Below are 22,633 nucleotides of genomic sequence, written 5' to 3' on the forward strand. Positions count from 1 at the left end.
CGCATGTGTGGTGGGGGTGCCCTTCAGCCTGGCCTGCACCTTCTCCAATCTGGGACCCCTCAGGAGATGCTCGACTGCTGGTTTAGGCCCTGTGGGATTGGGCCTAAACCGGCAGTCAGACATTCCTCTCACAATCCGGGACTGCTGACTCCTAACCGCTCGCCTGCTTGCCTGCCTGATTGCCTCTTACTGCTTCTGCCTGCCAGCCTGATCACCCCCTAATGGCTCCCCTACTGGCCTAATTGATGCCTAACTGCTCCCCTGCCAGCCTGATTGCCCCCAACTGCTCTCCCCTGCCATGACCCACCTCTTCCACCGAGTCCCGTCTCCGCTGTGCACGTGGCCATTTTGTGACAGCCATCTTGTAACGACATTAGGGCATGATGCATGAGGGGGTGACAACCACCTAGGCTATTATTAGTATAGACTAGAGGCCTGGTGCACAAAATTTGTGCACAGGTAAGGTCCCTATTCCTGGCCAATGGGGGCCTTTGATAGCTACCAGCAGGGGCCTTCCTTCGTTCCACGCCGCCCCCTGGTGGTCAGCACACATCATAGCAAAGGATCGAACACCCAGTCTCCTGGTCGAACTCCCAAGGGGACACTTTGCATATTAGTCTTTTATATACATAGAAGATATTTTAAATTAATTCCAGCCATCTTTGTTCTGGAAATAGTCGAGTGGCAAGGCAGTAGTGGTTCAGTGGAGAAAAGGCAGCTCAGAAAGCCCTGGTCCAGGCAGCCATAAGTCTAATGCAGGAACTGGACCAGAGCTTTCCTGCACTGCTGACTGGCTCCCTCAGCCGAGGGTCGGGGGCCACCGCCACGGGGCCAGAGCAGCAAAGCTCGAGTAGAGCCAGAAACAACAGGATTAGTGCTATGGCCGCCCAAGGGAAAGAAGGAGACTTCTGGGTTCAGAGCATAATTCTGGCTCATCTGTCCTAAGAATCCAACAGTTTCACAGGCAAATTACAAATGATTGATCGTGTACCAGCTCTTAGGAGAGCAAACCAAAGCACAGTCCCCTGTTGAGCAGCCTCTCCAGGACAAGCGCACACTGTGAACGAGGGGAGAGGAGGGCTCCCCGTCCACTGTACAAACAGTGGTTCCTCACGAATGGGGTTCTCTGACCACACAGAACCCTCTTCACTGCCATGCGGCACAGCTCACCAACCGACTTGGTATGTGACTCATCTCTGCTTCCCGGAGGCACAGCTCACTGGTTCCGCCTAAGGAGATGGCAAGGATCAGAGAAATGCGAGCCGGCCCAGGGTGGTAACCAGGCCGCCACTTGGAGAGCTCCTGTCCAAGGCTGTGGGAGGCACAGCAGGAGCCAGAGCTGTTTCATTACAAGGAGCCATTGGCCTGTTATGTGTTTCTCTGCCTCTTCCCAGGGACAAAATTAAGGGAGTAAAGAGGGGCCATTAAGTAGTTCATTCAATGTCAACTTAATATCACAGGCTGCGCACATAGGAACCTGCGTCCTGAGGTGTACACCCGGGTTCTCACCCCGCAGGGCAGCAGAGGCTGGACGCTGACTCTGAGTGTCCTGCAGGGCAGGAGCTCTCATGCACCCCCCCCACCCCCCCCTGCCCCTGAGAAGGTCCCACCCCAGTCGTCATAGCCAGAGAGCACCTGGCCCGGCTCTTTCATCCTGCAGATGCCGAAATCCAGTTCCCAGAGAGGCCGAGGGACTTCCCGGGTTCCACAGAGAGCTCCCATATAACCCACCCTCTGACTCTGGTCCAAGTTGGCCCCACTTTTCCCGGGAAGTCTGGTGTCTCCCTCCAGTTTGGAAGGCACCCCCTCAGATGTCTGAGAGCCCCCACTCACACCAGACAACTGGCAGGGTGAGATTTCTTCTTTGTCCTGGCCCCTGCCAGCTCCGGGCCTAACATCTCACAGGAAAGCAATCAACTGCTTCCCAGCATCCACTCAGGAAGCCCTGTGTCCCAGCGAGTACGGCAGTCACTGATTTCCACCTGGAAGGATTCTGCTCTTTACTAAATTACTACTTAATCTTCCCCCCTTCTTCCAGGGCTGGCAGTAACCCTAAGCCAAAAACCGCACAACCGCACTGTTCTCTGCTCTATAGAAAGCAGCATCCCGCTGCAGAGAAATGCTGCCACCACCCAACTGGCCAACAGGACAGCCAGCTGGGCGCGGACAGCTTTCTGGGAAGAGACACCATAGCAGCTGCCACTTCCGTGACGTTCAGCACAGCTGAGCCCAGAGACGTGCACGGTCAGCCCCGTGCAGCTGGCAGCCCACCTGGTGGGCAGACACGTCTATGCAGTGTGTGCACACAGGGGCATGTGCTTAAAGGACCAGTGCTCCGACGAGCTCTCCCGGAGCCAGGTATGCTCAGCATCCCTTAAAGCAGTGGTTCTCAAACTTCCTGATGCCATAACCCTCTAATACAGCTCCTCATGTTGTGGTGACCCTCAACCATAAAATTATTTTCATTGCTACTTCATAACTGTAATTTTGCTACTGTTATGGATCGTAATGTAAATATCTGTGTTTTCCGATGGTCTTAGGTGACCCCTGACAGTGGTTCTCAACCTGTGGGTCTGCATCATTCTCAATGACAAGCCAGGACACAAACATTGGGAAAGACTGCTGGCCAAATACAGAAGTCTAAACTTGGATGAAGGCACTGCCTCCTAGGAGGTGAAGTTTAGGGAAGTAAAAGTTTGAGTATAAAAACAGCCCTGGCTGGTTTGGCTCAGTGGATAATGTGTCAGCCCGCAGACTGAAGGGTCCCGGGTTCGGTTCCAGTCAAGGGCATGTACCTCGGTTATGGACTCCTCCCCGGCCTGGGCCCTGATTGGGGCACATCCAGGAGGCAACTAATCGATGTACTACTCTCACATCAACATTTCTCTCTGTCTCTTTCTCTTCCACTATCTCTAGTATATTTTTATTTATTTCAGAGAGGAAGGGAGAGGGAGAGAGAGCTAGAAACATCAATGATGAGAATCACCGATAGGCTGCCTCCTGCATGCTCCATTGAGGATCGAGCCCACAACCGGGCATGTGCCTTGACCAGGAACTGAACTGTGACCTCCTTGTTCATAGGTAAACGCTCAACCACTGAGCCACACCAGCTGGTCTCTCTGCCACTTTCTCTAAAAATCAATGGAAAAAATATCAAGTGAGGATAGAAAAAAAAAAAATAATAATAAATAAGTAAATAAAAATGGTGAAGACTGGAGTAAAACAAAAACAAAAAGTCCACTTTTGGAGAAGATTATCCCTTCTGGTTACAGTCAACAGGACCTGCCTTGGTCACTAAAAGGCCAGTGACCCAGAGGCATCGCCTCTATATTCACACACTTGCCCATCATTGGGCAAGCCAGGCCAGCCATCACAGCCTTCCGAGACGGACTCTGGTGGCCCAACTGACCCAGCATCCCAGGCTACCCCGAGCAAGTCCTGGGAGACTTATCGCTGGAGTCTCCAACCCAGGAGCGCAGCGTGGTTTTCCCCCACCTCTCGGCACTGTGTTAGCGCCCAAGTGTCTGCTCTAGAAAGTCAGGAGAATAGAATGTTCTGATTATGCGACACTTTAAGAGCCTCGCCTTACTTATTGTTGCGCCTTAGGAATTTTAATTCAAGTCCTTGTTACAGAGCCCCACGCCCAGCCCAATGTGCTCCAGATCACCAGGCGTCTCCAGTAGAGAGGGAGAAATGAGGCAAACCTCTACATAAAAGCACACAGGACTCGCTGCACGTACTCAGGTCTGCTCCCGGGAGTGACCACCCCAGAGGCTAGAGACCCCTTTGGGTGAGACATGGTAATTAGCATTCTGTAATTAAGGGATAGAAAGAAATGAAGACAGAATTTGTATGTAGCATAGCAATCATCTCCTATCTCCAACACTGACTCACATTCTTAAAAGGGCTTCCTTGCATTTTATACATTTTGATAAAATAAAGCCATTCTTCTGGTTCTATACGGTCATATTAAACAAAAGAACCCATTTTTCTGGATGGTCCATGGTAATACTGTGAAAAAAATTAACTCCTACTTCTAGGAATAAAAGAATATGACTTGTTTGACTAGCTTAATTAGCTAAAATTTAAAATAAAGTAAACCAGGGCTTTGAGCTACAAAATAAACTCCTGATATTATGTAATAATTTTAAATAAATACTCAATAAACACTCTCTAAATGGTAGGAAGAGCCGAAGCCGGTTTGGCTCAGTGGTAGAGCGTTGGTCTGCGGACTGAGGGTCCCAGGTTCGATTCCAGTCAAGGGCATGTACATTGGTTGCGGGCACATCCCCGGTTGGGGGTGTGCAGGAGGCGGCTGGTCGATGTTTTTCTCTCATCGATGTTTCTAGCTCTCTCTCTCCCTTCCTCTCCGTAAAAAATCAATAAAATATATTTTTTTAAAAAATAAATAAATAAATGGTAGGAAGAGTTAAAGGAACACTTTGAGGGTGAAAGATAAAGGAAAATATGATAAGTGAGGAGATTGAAATGTTTACCCCATGAAAACTTTTCCCTCCCAAGTACCTATTCTTGCCCAACCAGCGTGGCTCAGTGGTTGAGAGTCAACCTATGAACCAGGAGGTCATGGTTCGATTACCGATCAGGGCTCATGCCCAGGTTGTGGGCTCAATCCCCAGTGTGGGGCGTGCAGGAGGCAGCTGATCAATGATTCTTTCTCATCATCACTGATGCTTTTATTTCTCTCTCCTCTCTTTCTCCCATCCTCTCTGACATCAATAAAAATATGTATTTTTAAAACTGGCTATTATTTTTAAATCACCTTCTTTGAATGTCCCCCCACCCCCCAACCCCCACCCCTTGCCAATTTCTCTCCTAACGGAATCTTCGTCACATTCTGCCACCTTCTCCACAATGGTCCTGGTGCAGACTCTTCACGTGAAATGAAGGGGGGAAATGCAAAAACAGAAGTAAGCTGCTTGGGACAAACCATCAAAGCCTACTCATGTAACACAGTCCAGGGAGCAGGGAGCAGGGGTACTCTAGATTTCATGTCAAAAGACAACACACGTGCAAAAGCCTAAAGCGTGACTGGTTAGCCCACCAGAGCCAGGAGATAATGTGCTGCTCTGCTCAGCTCTGCTTGCTCGGGGCTGGCCAGAGCAGCGGCTGGCTGGCTGCTAGGGGACGGCATTATAATTCTTTGCTTAGTACTGAGTGAGTTTGAAAGGGCTTGTTCCACATTACTGATATACATGATTCAAGTTTACTAATCTGAAGAGGTGACAAGAAATGAGAAAGCACAGTCGTTAAGCACACACGGATGCCCTTTCCAACAAGGCATACTTGAGTGATGGGAACACGTCTAACCTGTACCTCAGAAGCTGGTGGGGGGAAATGCTTCTTGTCCACGGGGTCTTCCTCCTCCTCGTCCGGCGGGGGCTTTGCTGGAGGCGGTGGCCGTTCCCTCTGCGGACAAGGAAAGAAGTCTTTCACTATCTCTTTTTTTAATATCTAACTTTTTGGTTTACTCTTAGCTTAGCCCTTGGAAATAAAAATGACTTTGATCAGGCACTTCCCTGCGAGACCAAAGTCAAGGTCTAGAATATGCACACCAACACACTTCAGTTCTCACACTCTTTGCTTTTTGGTGTTTATACCGGAGATTATAAACACCTCTCTCCTATCCTGACCACAGGGAGAGAGATCAGCACTAAAAACACAGACCTGCCCGTCGGAACACGTCCGTCATGAGCCTGAGGCGTGAAACTCAAGAAAACCCACGCTGGCCTCCAGTGAGAGGAGACAGCAAGTCCCAGAACTCACCTGTCAAGGAGCTCTGACAGCCAGTCACTAGGAAGCAATGAGGACAGGGACCATGGACAAGTGTCCATTCCTGCTCACGCTCCGACACCATCGTGTTACGTGTCATTAGCATGTGAAAACCCTCTCTCATCTCAGCTCATTTTTAAAAAATGATCTTTCTCAGTTCGCTGCCCTAGAGCGGGGTTGGCAAACCTTTTCTTAAAGGGCCATAGAGTAAATATTTTAGGCTTTGCAGTCAGCTCTGCCGCTGTGGTACAGCGTCCCATTAAACTTTATTCACCATCGGAGGCAGCTGTCTGTGGCCTGGCGTGCCAGCCCTGCCCTGGAGCAAGACGCTGGCAGGACAGGGACCAGCAGGATCACAGCCTGCCGTTGTCCCCGCAGAACTTTCAGCATCCTTCCTATTCCTAAGCTTGCTGCTCAGTTCCATGGGGAAGGCAGTGGGAGCCGGAACGGGCGTTGGCTTGCAGGCGAGCTCCCTGTGCTACCACAACAGGAGCATTTAAAGTCAGGGCGGAGGGGAGGCTGAGCCTGTGGGCCTCGGAGAGACTTGGAGGAAAGAGGGTTCTCCCATTTTAGGAGCCGCCAGAGATGACTGGCATCTGGCACCCATGACCTCTCCACTGAAACTGCTTCACCATCGGTACGACCCCTCCTCAACTCAGCCCTCCCACAGTCCTGGGACAAGCTGCAGCCGGTGGCAACAAATCCAACACAGGTTCACACATTCCAGCCAAACCAAGCAGTTCAGATGAGGTTTCCACTGCCCCATCCCCCACCCTCTTTGCTCCAGAGGTGCCACCTTGGAAGGCACGGACAGGAAAAGCAGCAGGCCCGTCACCCACACCATCACCCAACCTCGGAACACAAACAGCCGAGGAAAAACACAAAGAAACACAACAAAGGCCCCCAAGGCTGTGCTTCCTGACCAAGAAAGAGGTGAGCACCAGGGACACGGGCAGGAAAGGGAAGCATGATCCTTTTTCTAACGTCAAAGCGCTGGCCCCGGGCCTGGAAGTACAGAGCTGACTTATACACGCCATCCCTGGTGCTCACACGGCACATAACAATCTGGTGGCCACAGTTAATTACCAAGAGCCAGGGAGGGAGCACATCCACAACATACTCCAATGAAAACGGCAGAGCACAGCACCCCACATGCATCCGTTTCTACTTAGAAGGACCCTAGGCGGCTGGGTTTCTAGAGGAAGATGGAACAAAGAGACTCAATCAGGCAAGCCCCACAGGAACTTGGCTATCTAAAGCTTCCTTCTTGCAAAGCCTCCAGCTCCCTCTAATGGGCATCACCTGTAAGTACCACTGAACGCAAACCTTCCTCCACAGGTGGATCTGCTTAATTCTTTGGTCCTAACAGTGAAAGAGGTGGAAAAGCCCAGTTCTGTCCACAGAGCCGCTATGCTCCTGTGCTGCCTCCGCCACTCATACATTTACCACAGTCCTGGACCACACCCTCGCTGGTGGGCTACAAGACTGGCTGGCCTTCCCAAGCTTCAAATGGAAATGCAGGGTCTGTTCCAGGACAGGGCAAGGAACCTAACTCAAAAGAACACCAAGCAATACCAGCTCCACCTACAATATCACCTAGCAGCATTCCCTAGCAACATCCCCTAGCAGCACCACCTAGCAGCACTCCCTAACAGCATCCCTAGCAGCACCACCTATAACATTCCCTAGCAGCATCACCTAGCAGCATCCCCGAACAGCACCACCTACAATATCACCTAGCAGCATCCCCTAGCAGCACCACCTACATTATCACCTAGCACAACCTACAGTATCACCTAGCAGCAGCAACCAGCAGCACCACCTACATTATCACCTAGCAGCATCACCTAGCACAACCTACAGTATCACCTACCAGCAGCAACCAGTAGTACGACCTAGCAGCATCACCTACAACATCCCCTACCAGCATCACCTAGAAGCATCCCCTAGCAGCATCACCTAGCAGCAGCATCTAGAAGCATCCCCTAGCAGCAGCACCTAGCAGCCAAAGGCCACCCAAGTGGTCACCAGCAGATGCAGACCAAAAGGAAAGCCAGCCTCTGCAACACCTAACATCCCTAGGAAGAAACTACACCCATAGCCATGTGCCCCAAGGTGGGATTATACCGGGATCCTGTTAGCGGAATGGCCAGTTTAGTCAACGCCCAAGGCTCAAAACTCCAGATTACTGTGCCAGCGATGCAGGAAGGTCAGTGGGACCACTAGTCTGGCTCAGGCTCACAGTAACACCCCAGGAAGAAGATGGGGTAAGGCGGCTAGAGAACAATGTCTGAGGCCAGAGCAGAGGCGAGCACCAGACAAAGATGCAGTGAGACAGGAAGGCAGGCCTGAGGGAAAGTCAGGGCCGCCCTCAATGGCTAGAGCGGTGAAACGGGAAAGCAGAAATGCCTCGCACTCTACACATGCTGTCTGGCCGAACATGGCTTCAGCCCTCTGACACAGAAATCCACAGGGGGCGTCTCTGAGAGCAAGTGAAGGTGGGCGTGAACTCAGTGGACAGCGAGCTCTTCTGCTGGAACTGCTCTCCAAGGAGAAAACAGGCTACATGGCAAGGATCCCAAACACAGGGCAGCATCAAGACTAAATATGCATGAAATGCTTTAAGCTGCTCTAAGGCCAAAAAGTAGTAAAAAGATGCAAACGGGTTGTACTGAAATTGGAAAAACCAAAATTCTACCTCCACGAGGCCTAGGGTTTAAGCACACTGAGCGAGATGGAGCCGCAGAGAGTCCAGGAGGCCTCCGTGCGAGCTGGCACAAGGGTACAAATCTCTCTGCCCCCCAACACCTCAGCGAGCCCAGGGGATAACTGAGCCCAGGCTGCTGAGGCCCCAGCCACGTACAGGCCTCACTCCAGCAGCCTTCACTCCCGCGGCCTCGGCCTCCTTGTTCACAGAGTCCCGGTCAGACGACCGGCCACTGGCCGTGCTGTCCAGCGAGTGGCAGGAGACGGCGTTGTACAGCGCCTCGTAGGGGCCTTCCTCTTCAGCGCTTGTGTCAAAATCGATGATCAGTTCAGTCACTGCTTTCTCCACGTCACCTGCAGAGGAGGGTCAGAGGGAGAGAGTCAACCAAGAGCAGTCTCAGTTCCAAGCTCTGTGACAGCCCAAAGCCCGTTCGGAGCCAGATGACGGACGCTGATCCAGAGCCAGGTCATGGGGCGGGGCTGCTCCAAGAGTGGAACAAACAGGCCTCACTGCTCTCCACACCCGAGACGCGGGCAGAGTTCCCTCTAATTCAATATGGACAACACTTGGTATCACTGAGGGGTATCTCTCACAATTCTCACAAATTCCCAGACATCTCGACACCAGAGTAACATAAACCTGAACCAGAAAATACAGCGAAGTGTAAGAAAGAAAGGAAGTAAGCTCTGAAATCCTTACTGAGAAGCTCCATGTGCTCCAGGAGGAGGCGACTCTGTCTGAGCTGGCGGCGCCGGGCCACTGTGAGCTTCCCTTGGGGATAACTCAGAGCCTGGGGACCGCCGTGACCCCCCTTACAGACCAGGGATCTTTGGGGTGCTTGTAAAGTCAAAATGGTAGGTGTAGCCCTAGCCAGTTTGGCTCAGTGGATAGAGCATTGGCCTGCAGACCAAAGGGTCCCGGGTTCAATTTGGTCAAAGAAAGGCTCATACCATAGTTACAGGTTCCTCCCCAGCCCAGGCCCAGCCCCTGGTCGGGGTTCATATAGGTGGCAACCAATCGATGTGTTTCTTTCACATCAATATTTCTCTTTCTTTTCCTCTCCCATTTTCTCTAAAAAAAAATTAATGGAAAAATATCCTCAGGTAAGGAAAAAGGAAGGAAGGAAGGAAGGAAGGAAGGAAGGAAGGAAGGAAGGAAGGAAGGAAGGAAGGAAGGAAGGAAGGAAGGAAGGAAGGAAGGAAAACAAAATTGTAAGTGTAAAACCACTGAATGCTAAGAGCTGAGGGAACTCCTAACCCCATTACTAGTAGATTATGAGGTCAGAAAAAAATGTGACACGACTGGCAGGGCTCAGTGGTTGAGACTTGACCTATGAACCAGGAGGTCAGGGTTCAATTCCTGAACAGAGCATAAGCCCAGGTTTCAGTCATGGTCCCCAGTGTGGGGTGCGCAGGAGGCAGCCAATCAATGATTCTCTCTCAGCATTGATGTTTCTCTCTCTCTCTCCCTCTCCTTTCCTCTCTTGAAATCAATAAAAATATATTAAAATTTAAAAAGTAAAAAAGTGTGACAGGGAAGAGGGCACGGCCTCGGCAGTGAAGCAAGACTGAGCACCATCAGCCGCGTCTCTCTCCTGAAGCCCCTCCTGTGCTGCCTGGCTGTTCTGCTCCTCCAGCCTCTCTACTGCCATTTGTGTCTGTGCCAGTGTCGCTCCGTGTTTTGTGTTTCTCATGCATCACGCCAAGGGCCCCAAAGGTGGCCCAATACACCGAGAAGGGGGATCCTGGCAGTAATAGAGCACGCAGACGACGTATTACCCAAATCTGCGTGCACACAGCTACCAACTGCATGCTGCACAGTACACACTGACTACGCTCAAGAGCCAACTATGCTCGACACTAGATCTGAATTCATCCTGGGAGTGTCCTGCCTACTATGCATCTCAGCTCTCACGGAGCCAGCTGTGAACGCAGAGAACGAAATAAAGTAGGCAAGAAGGGTCTGCTGCCAAAGGGCCGAGCTGTGTCCGTACAGCTTCACACAGTGAATGCACACCAAGTCCTCCTCACTCCTGAAATTATTACTTAAGATTTTCCATTCTGCTGAAGAATGTTCAACTCCTCAATGGGCACCCCTCCACAGAAGAGCCGCCTTACCCTGAGACTTTTGGGATATGGAGTCCATGTTGGCGATGAGAGGTAGCTGGGGTGTGGGAGTTTTCTCTACCTCTTTCACACTTCTTTTTCCAGTCATGTGGTCTACATGGAAAGATAAAAAACAAACAAAAAAAGCTGCACCAAATACAAATGCCATGGTCTGGCCAGCGTGCAGCGTGTCCTTGTGTCCCCAGCAGGAGGTGGACGGATACCTTCAATGAGCGCTGCTATCTGCTGGCTCTTCTGAGAAGGCAGTTCCCGGACAGTGTCCAGGGCGGTCAGTCCTCGGTTATCTTTTATGTTGACGTCAATTCCTAGAAAGGCACACCAGGTGGACCAGTGGAGTGAGCATTTGCAAGTCAGCCTCCAAGAGGGTCCAATTCCAGGACACCTACCGCTCCCAGCCGCACACCCTACGTTTCTCATCCAAAACCATTTAATCAGCTATCCATGAACAACCTGCACACTTGCAATCAACCAGTGGAGACACACATACAATGGGTTCAAGTGCAGCCAGCAAAAGGCCCCTCGGGGAGGCCGGGGAAAGCAGCCCGGCCCTGCATGCGTGCGGACCATGCGCTGCCGACCTCACCTGCGGCCAGCAGGATGTGCACCACATCGGTCTTGCCAAACAAAGCGGCCTCATGCAAAGCACTGCCCTTCTCCGTCTGGAAAGCAAACGAGAGCGCAGAGCGGGTGTCGTCAGAACAGCGGCCGCCCGGTTTGGCGTGGCCACACACGACAAACGGGACAGAGACAGAGACAAGAAGGGACAGGAAAATAAAAAACATGACGCCAAGTCCTCTGTCATTATCTTTCCTGTTTTTCTTGTCTGGATTCCAAAACCACTGTGCAACCTGGCCCTCAGGGGTCGCTGTGCCACCAGCGGGCCACACCCGGCTAACGGTGGAGCCGCCTCTGGGTAAGACTCCTCAAAACGCCACCTTCCTGGGTGGACGGCGTCATAAGGAAAACGCCAGGGGAAAACACTCTTTCAAGTGAGGTCTGATCAGTGCGAAGCCTGATTGAAAGCCTACTTAAAGCTTTAATATAACACAACACAGGCCCCCAAGGCAGCCTCGCCAGCTGAGGGACAGTCATTCCTGGACAGAGCCGGTGAGTCAACAAGGGAAACACTATCTCCTGTCGGCAGAGCCCAGCCGAGGGGCCTGGAGGGCTGGCGTGCAGTGAGACTCGGGTGGAGGAAGATAATGAAACGGTTCTAATCTCGAGAGTCATCCACAATCACTTCTTTTCAGGGCATGATGACTACATATTACCCCTGGAAAGAAACAGAAAGGAACAGCCTCACTCGGGGAGTTATTGGCCTCTAAAGCCTCCCAGGACAACGAGCCAACAAATGGAAGCGTCTGACACATGGTGCGAACGTGCTCAGAGACAGCCCAGCAGCACGGCACTGTGCCTTTGGGAATGGGTAAGCCCCGGAGCCAGAGGCCCGCGGGCCGCTACCTGGTAGTTGCTGTCCATGCCGGCGTCCAAGAGCACCTGCACCACGGCCCGGTGGCCATTCCTGGCCGCCAGGTGCAGGGGGGTGTGCTTCTTCGTGTTGCAGCTCAGGAGGTTGGGGTGCGCGTTGAGGAGCATCTTCACCACCTCCAGCCGCCCGTAGAGCGCAGCCAGGTCCAGGGGCGTCTCAAACTTGTTGTTGCGCATCGTGGGGTCTGTGAGCTCCTCCAGGAGGACCTTGACCACCTCCGTGTGGCCGTACTGCGCTGCGCAGTGCAGGGCCGTCTCGTTGTCATTGTTCTAAGGATTTAATAAGCAGATCACATCAGAGAGGGGACTGCAACTGGGACAATCACCCATAAAACCACTGAAGTTTAAATGAGAAAATAGCAGCAATACGTGGGGACTAAGAGAAGCCAGTCAGAACCCAGAGATACTCCCCAGGGAGCAAGGCCGACTGCTCCCACAGCCCCCCCTTTCCCAGCTACTGCAGGCGGGGAGGGGCCCCCTCTGTGCTGGAGGAGGGGCTCCCGGCCCAGAGTGACCGGATTGCAGTGGGCTGTGGGAGAAACCCTGGCACAGATGAATGCCAATAATATTACTGCCACTGACTCATTTTAAACTTCAACTGGCTTTACAATTTATATTTACTCAACCCTGAGGTTCTGAATTTGGATTTGTTGACCATCCACTGCTTCACACACACATTTTGAAGAGTGTGTCATGTGCTCAGCTTCTTGCATGCAAATAAATCAGCCGACAAGGAAAGCAACAGAGCAGAACACCAAAACCACTATGGCGATACCAGCCAGCAGCCGTCTCCGGGACAGGGAGGCCCTGGAGTCAGTCACAGAGGAGCAGGCCGGTGCTGTCTGCACCAGCCAACGCAAGCGGGGAAGCGTGTCTACGTGGCAGATTCCATCCGACACCAGAATGTTGCGTGAAAGGTGCAAAATATTCCACATTGTAACCATCCATTCAGATGGACACCTCAGGCCCTGGAAGCCGATGTGCTTCAAACTAAAGGTAGAACCCGGGATAAAATAGGAGAAGTTTGTGCTTTTTCAACCATCAGAAGCAAACTATTAACTATTCCAATGATTACAACTGACAATGTGTAATTAGAGCAAGAATAAATTAGAGCAAGAATTAGATCTCCATGCCCCTTCCTTTGTAAAAGCCCTGGTGAAGGTAATTCCCCCAACGAGATTCTGAGATTCCTGAGTTCACCCGGAAGCTTCTTTAGGGAAACAAAGCTTACGAAGGGTTTGTCCATCAAGTCAATATTATGCACCTTTCAGCGATCAAGAGGTAAAAGTAAATGTTTCTACTTTAACTGCTTTAAGACAATTAATGAGGGGAAAGTAACAGGCTAAGAAGTCATCCGAACATGCAAGCAATTCATCTGCTTTTGGTCTGGCATTTGACTGCATCATTTTTTCCAGCTGCACCACGTGTACCAGAAAGGTCCAGAGCTGTGGGGAGCAAAGCCCCAAGAGGCCAGAAAGAGCAGAGAAACTTAAAAAAGAAACAAGGACAGAAAGGGCGGTAGCAGGAGCCACATGCCAGATGTATGCGCACAGATAAACAGGACAGGCATTGAGCTCTAAGGGGTCGGGAGAGCAGCAGCAGAGGCGTGCGGCCCCCGCTGGCCATAGACACAGCCAGTCAGCAGTGGCCTCCCCCACGGCAACTCCATGTCCACTTACAAGTCAGAAAGGAAGGGGGAACATGGGGCAGGGAGCAAATCCTTGGGTTCCCTGAGCCAAACCAACCATTTAGGATGCGCATTTGGAACGTGCAAGCTACGAAGCTATGCGTGAGCTGCCGAGCAAATCTGGAGCTGTCATTGCATCTTCTCATGTGAGAAGATGGCCACACCCACAAGATGCACAGTGCTTCCTGCGGGAGGACTATCAGGGCTACGTTGCAGGTCCACGTGACAGAAAGTGCCCAGGAAGCCAGCTCGTTCCTATTAAAATGCCAGTCCAGCCAAAACTGGTTTGGCTCAGTGGACAGAGCGTTGGCCTGCGGACTGAAAGGTCCTAGGTTTGATTCTGGTCAAGGGCATGTACCTTGGTTGTGGGCACATCCCCAGTGGAGGGTGTGCAGAAGGCAGCTGATAGATGTTTCTCTCTCATCGATGTTTCTAACTCTATCCCTCTCCCTTCCCCTTGTAAAAAAATCAATAGAATATATTTTTTTAAAAACGCCAGTCCAGAAGGCCTTGTTTACTGCGAAGCAGACACTGTTGTCTCTTCTATATCCAAGCTGTTTCCCAACAACCAGAATAATCTGTCCTTGATTTTGTAAAAAGCATGCCAACTGTGAAACTCTAAACTCCCCAGCAGGAAATCAGTATCCCCGTATGTTTGTTTCGTTTTTGCCTGAACGAAGGCAGCTGCCACAAAGCTGCCTTGCTAACAAGGGTGATGCTACCAGGCAAAGTTCCGGCGTGCCGAAGCGCCTGACCAGTCCCCGCAGCACGGCACGCTCAGGAGCAGCCGGGCGCATCACAGTGTGCTGCAGGCTTGCTGGACACGGTCAGTGACAACGATAACCCTAAGTTTATGTCTGTGGCGAGCACATCTCGCAGCTACTGGCCACGGGCATCACCTCCGCAGGGCAGGAGGGCGCTAAGTGCTGATCCCTCGAGAAGGGGAGGGTTCCACGGAGCACAGGCTTCTCACCGCCTGAAACCTCTCCCACACCTTCCAAATTGCAGCACAGAGTCTCCTAGATCATTTTACTACGAATATGGACTGAGGAAGGGGACTGAGATGAAATACCCCAATTTTCTCCAAAATTTTGCACTGGACAGAGAGTAGAATGGAGGGTGGGAGGAGGGAGAGAGAGATTCCTTTCTGTCCTTGTTGAACTCTCCATTCCCACCCATCATTTTTCCTTGTATATATGGTCAGTACTTCTAAGACAAAAGTGATCCCCCATAGCCTTTATACCTGCAGACCCCCATTCAATGTGTAAATCTATTAGATTTAAGGGTGCTCTCTCTCTCTCCCTCTCTCTCTCTCTCTCTCTCTCTCTCTCTCTCTCTCTCTCTCTCTCTCTCTCGGCAGCAGACAACCACACAGAAACACTTCCATGGCCTTTCTCTCCTTGGCGCCCTTCAGAACCATCATTCGTAGCTGCGAGTGCAGTGGACAGGCACTGAGCCTGGGGCACCTGGGCTGCAGCTCTCTGTGGCCTCAATGGTACAGGCTCGAGAAATGGACCAAAACTGGAACAAAAGGACGAACTGGGTCTACTGAGATTCAGAAGATTCAGGAGAAACATGAGTACTGAGCCTGCCCCGGGGAGGAGTTAGACTTGCTCAGTAATGCCCTGGAAGGCAGGCTCTGACCGAGAGATGAAGGTTTATTTAAGAAGACAGATATCAAACTGCACAAGAAACCAAAAATCAGTGGGATCCTGAGAGAGGCTGCCAAGAAGTAGTTTTGCTTGTTACTAAGAGAAACAAATAAGAGGTAGATGGCCACCTTTTAGGTGAGAGATGATTCCTGCTCTGGGTGGGGAGTTAGCTCAGGTCAGTGGTTCTCTAACTGGCTTCGTTTAGGAATTAAAGTAATTAATACTAAACCCCGCCCCAGACTTGCCAAAGCAGTACCTCAGAGGGTAAAGCCCAGGAAATATTATTAAAAAGCTTACCAAATCCAGCCAGCTTTGGCTCAGTTGTTGAGTGTCAACCTATGAACCAGGAGGTCATGGTTCAATTCCCAGTCAGGGCACGTGCCTAGGTTGTGAGTTTGATCCCCAGTAGGAAGCATGCAGGAGGCAGCCGATCAATGATTCTCTCATCATTGATGTTTCTCTCTCCCTCTCCCTTCCTCTCTGAAATCAATAAAAACATATAAAAAAAAAAGCTTACCAACCTAGCAGGCACCCACTCACCAAGCACTCGGTCACCACCATCGCGAGTGAGACAGACTGACAGCCGGGCCCGTGCTGTGGCACACTAAACAGGAGGGACATGACATGTCTCCTAAGATTCCCCGCCATAAAGGAACGAGGGTATCAGACCAATGCAAACTGGTGGACAGTCAACAAAATGGGCCTACACTCCTCAAACTGCCAACGCAGTGAAGGCGGAGGAGCTGTTCCAGGTGACGTGTGACCCTGGGTTGGATCCTGGACCAGGAAAACAAATTTGCTCTAATTTCGGACCCCATGGACCACCAGTTGGTGACCGCTGCTCTAAAGGACATTATTGAGCCAATTAGTGAAATTTGAACACGGATTCTATATTGGATAACTGCATTAAATCAATGTTGAACTTTTTGGATTTGATCATTGCATTATGGTTATACAAGTGAATATCTCTCTTAGGAGATACAGCTCAAGTATTTGGGGCTAAAACTCCAATGTCATAATTTCAAATAGTCCATCATCAACTGTATCAATAGCGACATATATGTGAGGGATATGCTAATATGACAAAATGCTAAGAACTGGTTAATCTAGGAGAGCACAGTGCAGTTCACTGCATTATTCTTGCAACTTGTGTAAGTTGGGAATTTTTAAAAAACAAAAGTTTAATAAAAGCTTGCTAGATGATTCTGTTGCAACCAGACAAGCTGACCAGCACGTGGGGACAACTGGTCTAGATCAGTGGTCGCCAACCGGTGGTCTGTGAGGTCCGAAGGTTGGCAACTGCTGGTCTAGATAACTTCCAGTTCTCTTCAAGCTCCAAGATTAAATTGTTTCTTTTTTAATCCACACCCCAGGATATTTTTTCCATTTAAAAAGGAATGTATAATGTGATATTTCTGAAATACCACATATTTTTTAAAGAGAGAGTGGAAGGGAGAGTGGGAGGAGAAAGAGAGAAACATCGACGTGAAAGAGACACAGATTTGTTGACTCCTGCATGTGCCCAACTGGGTCTGGGGATCAAACCTGCAACCTAAACACATGCCCTAGACCAGGAATCAGCCCTGAGACCCTGCAGTGTGTGGGCTGATGCTCTAACCCACATGTGTCAAACACAAGGCCCGCGGGCCAAATCCGTCCTGCCAGGCCTTGCAATGTGGCCCGCACTGCGCTGTCATCACTGCACTCCGCTGCATTTCCATCACAATGACAGTTTATGACTGTTCAGTAAACCATTCGGCCCGCGATTTAGGCTGGATTTTAGATTTTGGCCCCTTCTCTGATTGAGTTCGACACCCCTACTCTAACCACTGAGAAATACTGGCCAGGCTAAGATTAAATTATTTTTAAGTGTAAAGAAAAATATATCTACCCTAAAACAATCTGACTATTGCTCATCTTATGATATTCAGAATAAGTTAAAATTATTGTAAAAGAAAAAAACAATTTCAACGGTTCCATCTTAGCTAAGGACTTACATTTGGGCTGGGCTACATAAATTTTTAAAAAGGGAAGGTGGAGATGAAAACTACCTCCACTCCCCAGAAAGACCCCCGAGACGGGTGCGTGATATGATTTAGCAGCAAAAGTTCTTTAGCAGCGAGAAACCAAGATGGTGGCATAGGGTAGACACCTGAATGCAGCCTACCACAACAAATTTGAATTTAGAACTGGAAAAGAGGGGAAACATCACCCTGAAGAGCTGGATGGTTGGCTGAGAGGAGGCTCTACCATCTGGGAAGGAGAGAGAAGGCACGCTGAACCTCAGGAACTGTGACGGTGCGGAGAACTGTGTGTGTGAAAAGGCGGCCACCAGACTTCCCTGCTAGCTTGCTTGCGGAGCACGGAGAGGGCAGGCTGAGTTCGCTACTGGCTTACTCCCTACACACGGAAAGGGCGGACAGCTAACGCGCGGCTAGCTTTCTTGTTCGGGAGGAAAACAGAACCACCCTATTGCTCTGATAGTCAGCCCCAGACAGGGAGAGGCCAGACTGTCAGGCAGCAGGCAGAGATCTCTCGGAGGTGTATGAAGCCAGAGGCCATTACTGCGGGACTCAGAAACCAGACCCTCATAGTAAGGGGCTGACCAAAGCTTGTCTGCACCACCCAAGACTCCGCCCCATCCAAGCGCAGCACAGAAGCCCTTCCAGTGGCTAGCTTTCTTGTTCGCCACGAATAGGACTCTCCTAGGGAGGAACAGACAGGAATCCAAGCTTGTCTGCGCCTATACCAAAGAGGTGCGCGCACCTGCAACTAATCTTGCGGGATTCACCAAAGCTTGGCTGTGCCACCCCGAGACTCCGCCCCTCCAAGCAGAATACAGAAACCCTCCTAGCTGAGACACTTCTGATCCTCATAGCCAATTGGCTTGGAGACCAACATTTCCCAGTGATACCAACAACAAGCAAGGCTTAACAACAAGACTGCACACACAGCCCACAAAGGGCTACACCAAGACTGTCCACCTCAGGTAACTGGGAGGCTGACCCACTGAACCATATAGAACACCTTAGCACACAAAGCCACCCTACCAACTCAGGGAAGCTATGAAAATGCCGAGACAGGGAAACAGATCACAAACAAAAGAAATGGAAGACAAGAAGCGACTGGATATAAAGTTCAAAGCCACATTTATAAGGTTTTTCAAGAATTTCCTAGAAAAGGCTGATAAAATAAACGAGACCTATGAGGATATGAAAAGGGATCAACTAGAAATAAAAAATACATTGACTGAAATAAAAAATATTATACAGAGTCCTAAAAACAGAATGGAAGGTCGCAAGAATCAAGTCAAAGATTTGGAACACAAAGAGCCTGAGGACACTCCTCCACAGAAGCAAAGAGATAAGAGAATCCAGAAAGTTGAAGATAGTGTAAGAAACCTCTGGGACAATTTCAAACGAACCAACATCAGAATTATGGGGGTCCCAGAAGAAAAGAAAGAGCAAGATACTGAAAGAATACTGGAAGAAATAGTGACAGAGAACTTCCCCCACCTAGTAAAAGAAAGACTTACAAGTCCAGGAAGTGCACAGAACCCCAAACAAAAGGAATCCAAAAAGGACCACACCAACACACATCATAAGTTTCTCCTCCCACCCCCCACCCACCTATTTTCTCTCAATCAGTAAAAACAGACTTTTTTTTTTTTAAAGTCCTTTAGCAAAACAACTCCTAGACACAAGCCAGGTCAATAAAAACCTATGGGGTTAGGGTATAAACTAGGGAGATCAGAGTCAAAGCACCCCAAGAGGAGTCTGTATTCTTAGCACCCAAATAGCTTTATCCCTTGAGGCCTTTGCATCAGTTGCCCTGGAGCAGGGCAGTGAAAGGCAGAGGCAAAGAGCAGTATTTCCAAATAAAGAAGTATATTCTTACTAAGGGCCCAGTACACGAATTCGTGCACCTTGAAAGGAACTGTGGACTTCAAGACTGGAGTGGGCACAGGGGCAGGTCTCGGCCCATCCTCCACGCCCCTGCCCGGCCCCTCCCGCCTCAGCCCCCATCCCTTGTCTGCCAGCAGCCCCGCTCACACTGCTGCTACTCATACATGCTGACGCTGCTGGCTCCACTCGCACCTGCTGACAGCATGGAGCAATTGGGGCTGGCACCAGCAGCAGATGTAAGCAGCAGCTACTGCCCCGATAGCCCCTCAGGAGCAGGAGGAGGTTGAGAAGCCCTCAGGGATAATCGGGGCCAGCAGACACCACTATCACCCACTGACGGCACCGAACAATTGGGGCTGGCTCTGGGTGCCAGCAGTGGGTGCAAGCAGCGGCTGCTGGCTCTGATTGCCTCTCAGGAGTAGGGGGAGGTGGAGAAGCCCCGAGGGGTGATCGGGGCCAGTAGCCACTGCTAACACCTGCTGACAGCACCAAGCGATCGGGGCCAGCGCTGGTCACCAACAATGGGTGAGAGCGAGGCTGGTGCCAGCAGCAGCTGCGAGCGCCTGCTGGGACTGCGGCACGTGGGAGCAAAAGAATTTTCAGTAACCACCAGAGGCTCACCCCAATGACAGCAACTGGTACCTTGCCTTGGTCTGGCACTCCTGCTCACCTGCCTCACCATCCCACTGCAGCCGACACCCGCCATGTTCTGTGCATGTCCCCTGGTGGTCAGTGCACGTCATAGCAACCCATTGTTCAGTTTGGTTGTTTCTCAGTTCAGTGTATTTGCATATTAGCCTTTTATTATATAGGATTCCATTTGGACTTTCTTTTATGTGCGTAAAATCAAGGGATAGGGAAATGTGCTTTCAAAGCCAAGCACTGCCCTTTCATCAGCTTTGTGAGCTGACAACTAACCTCGGAATCACAGAAGGGAAAACAATCAGTTCAAGGTGCCTCCCCCAACAAAACCTAGAAGTAACAAGGAACACAATCCAAATTGTCATTTCAGAAATACCACATTATACATTCCTTTTAAATTAGGATCTCCAATATTACTACTGACCAGGTAGTTTTACTTTATGTACATTATCTTAAACTCCAAAACAACCCAGCAAAGTAGATGGCATACCCCATTTTACAGAAGAGGAAACTGAGGCTCAGAGAAAGTAAGTAACTTGTTCAAGCTAATAAAACCAGGTAAGTGGTAGCACAGAATTTAAACTCAGCCTGACTGTGAGGGGTCTCTACCACATCACCTTCAAGAAGAGAAGAAACTGAGACAGAGTGACTCCTATTTTGAAGATCAGGAGACAGAATTTAAAGAGTGGCCCCAAACAAAAGCTAATGTGTCCCACGCTCCCAGATCAAACTGCTTCCCCACCATCCAGGCCCAGCCAGCAGGCAGCTGCATTTACTCAGTCAGTATTTCCCAGAAAAGCACAATGTCCCTGCAGAAGCACCTTCTGTCTCCTTCCCTGAGCGACATTTCAGAGCAAGAAAAAGGCAGTGACAACCAAATACCAGATTGCTGCCAGACAGCAAATCCAACCTGAACGAAAACTCAGACCAACACAGCAGGTGAGAGCACCGAGAAGAGGCTACCACCACCACCACCCACACGAGGCCACCACGTGGTGAGGGCTGCGGGAGGAAGATAGTGCAACTGCCCTGCTTGACCTGGCAACTCCACGGCCTGTTTCAGAGCCCTTCCAACGGCCAAGAGTGACCGGCTGGGAGAGGAATGGTGGCTTTAAAGTCCCAGGCAAAAATGCACAAACCCAAGGAACTGAGGGGGCATGAGCCACAGCTTTAAGCCACCATGCCCGTCGCCCACACCTCCCTCTGCCCGCCACAAGCCCCTGAAAACCAGATTCCATTTCAAGAGAAACATAGAACACAGACTAAAAAAATTTAATCCCAGAAATAAAACATAATCATTTTTTTCTGTGCTTCATAAAAAATCTCATTTGTTTGACATTTTTTTAAATTTAAATTTAGAAATACAATAGTAATTTATGCAAATATGGCCCCATCTCTTTCCCCATTTCTGCCACTTGTATACTTTTCAGACATTCCAGAAAAAGCACCCAGCCTTCCAGAATTAGTATGGATTTAAAGCAAAACCAAGCCCATAGGAACTGCATTTTCCACTCCCAGACAGGCCGAGGCAGTCGCTGAAGCAGACACCAGAGTGAGAAACCCGAGAGGACAGAGGGAAGCGGAGGACCCAGGAGAAAGCACAGCTTGGAGAAATGATGCAGAGAAATCCTGACAGCAAAGTACACACCTTGGCATTGATATAAGGGTCAAAGGGGCCGTGCTTTTTGAGTTCTTTGATCTCAAGAGCATTCTACAAAAAGTAAAGGAAAAGAAAATGTGATGATAAAATGGATGAAATACATCAAAGCAATTGCACAGCCCCGAGGGGCCCAACATTAGCACAACTGGGACCAGCCCTCCGGGTGCCTGAAGGGGAGGACGGTCTCCAGGGCTCGCATCAGCCCTGCTTATCCAAGCATCCAGCTGAAACAGTCATGGCAATCAGGTAAATTGATGCAGTATCTGGAACGACCTGGGTCCATTAGGCTCCTCAAGCTACTGCAGCTGTCTTACCCCAGCCCCGCCCCACCACCTGCCCCGCCCACCTGCCGGCCCCGCCCTCAAAGCGCTGGGCTGTGTCCCACAAAGGCTAGTCCGGGGGCAGTGAGCAGGATAAGCTGGCACACTCAAGTGGCTCAAAAGTCCAAGCAGCTGTGTTCCAAGGCAGAGGATTAGAGATGGTTACTGACATGTTTTTAAATGAGAAGCACTTCAATGGCTGACTAGCTTTTTTCAACATTGAGGAATATTACTTGAAAGCAAACTTCCTTATAAATTTCCTCCAGATAAGAAAAATTACAATCACTTTAGGCAGAAGGAGTTAAGTTGCATTAAATTCTAAGAGACCACTGTCATTTCTAAGGTTATAAAAGCAAACACCCTCACTGACTACTTTAAGTGTTCGTTGCTCACCAAAAAGTACAGTTCATGCTGAAACCGGTTTGGCTCAGTGGTAGAGCATCGATCTGTGGACTGAAAGGTCCCGGGTTCGATTCAGGTCAGGGGCATGTACGTTGGTTGTGGGCACATCCCCGGTAGGGGTTGTGCAAGAGGCAGCTGGTCGATGTTTCTCTCTCATCAACGTTTCTAGCTCCCTATCTCTCTCCCTTCCTCTCTGTAAAAAATCAATAAAATATATTTTTTTAAAAAGTACAGTCCAGGAGGGGATGGAGGCT

General features: G+C 50.2%; 1 protein-coding gene across 9 annotated transcripts in view; it reads right to left on the reverse strand.

The window, feature by feature from the left end:
* ANKS1A (ankyrin repeat and sterile alpha motif domain containing 1A) overlaps positions 1–22,633 on the reverse strand; it is a 174,669-nt gene that overhangs the window by 86,393 nt on the left and 65,643 nt on the right. For 6 of the 9 annotated variants that reach the window (XR_006739975.1, XM_036415306.2, XM_036415309.2 and 3 more), the window contains exons 4-10: positions 21,646–21,708; positions 12,085–12,381; positions 11,207–11,282; positions 10,827–10,928; positions 10,615–10,716; positions 8,654–8,850; positions 5,335–5,427 (exon numbers count right to left, since the gene is read on the reverse strand). Coding sequence is in view for 8 of the 9 variants with exons in the window: in XM_036415306.2 (XP_036271199.1) it covers positions 5,335–5,427; positions 8,654–8,850; positions 10,615–10,716; positions 10,827–10,928; positions 11,207–11,282; positions 12,085–12,381; positions 21,646–21,708 (930 nt within the window). In the remaining variant the exon portion in view is untranslated. The remainder of the gene's footprint in view (positions 1–5,334; positions 5,428–8,653; positions 8,851–10,614; positions 10,717–10,826; positions 10,929–11,206; positions 11,283–12,084; positions 12,382–21,645; positions 21,709–22,633) is intronic. The other 3 variants (XM_036415307.2, XM_036415310.2, XM_036415311.2) reach the window with 1 other exon arrangement.

This window comes from Pipistrellus kuhlii, unplaced genomic scaffold (genome assembly GCF_014108245.1).
Source record: "Pipistrellus kuhlii isolate mPipKuh1 unplaced genomic scaffold, mPipKuh1.p scaffold_m20_p_5, whole genome shotgun sequence".
Classification (NCBI taxonomy): domain Eukaryota; kingdom Metazoa; phylum Chordata; class Mammalia; order Chiroptera; family Vespertilionidae; genus Pipistrellus; species Pipistrellus kuhlii.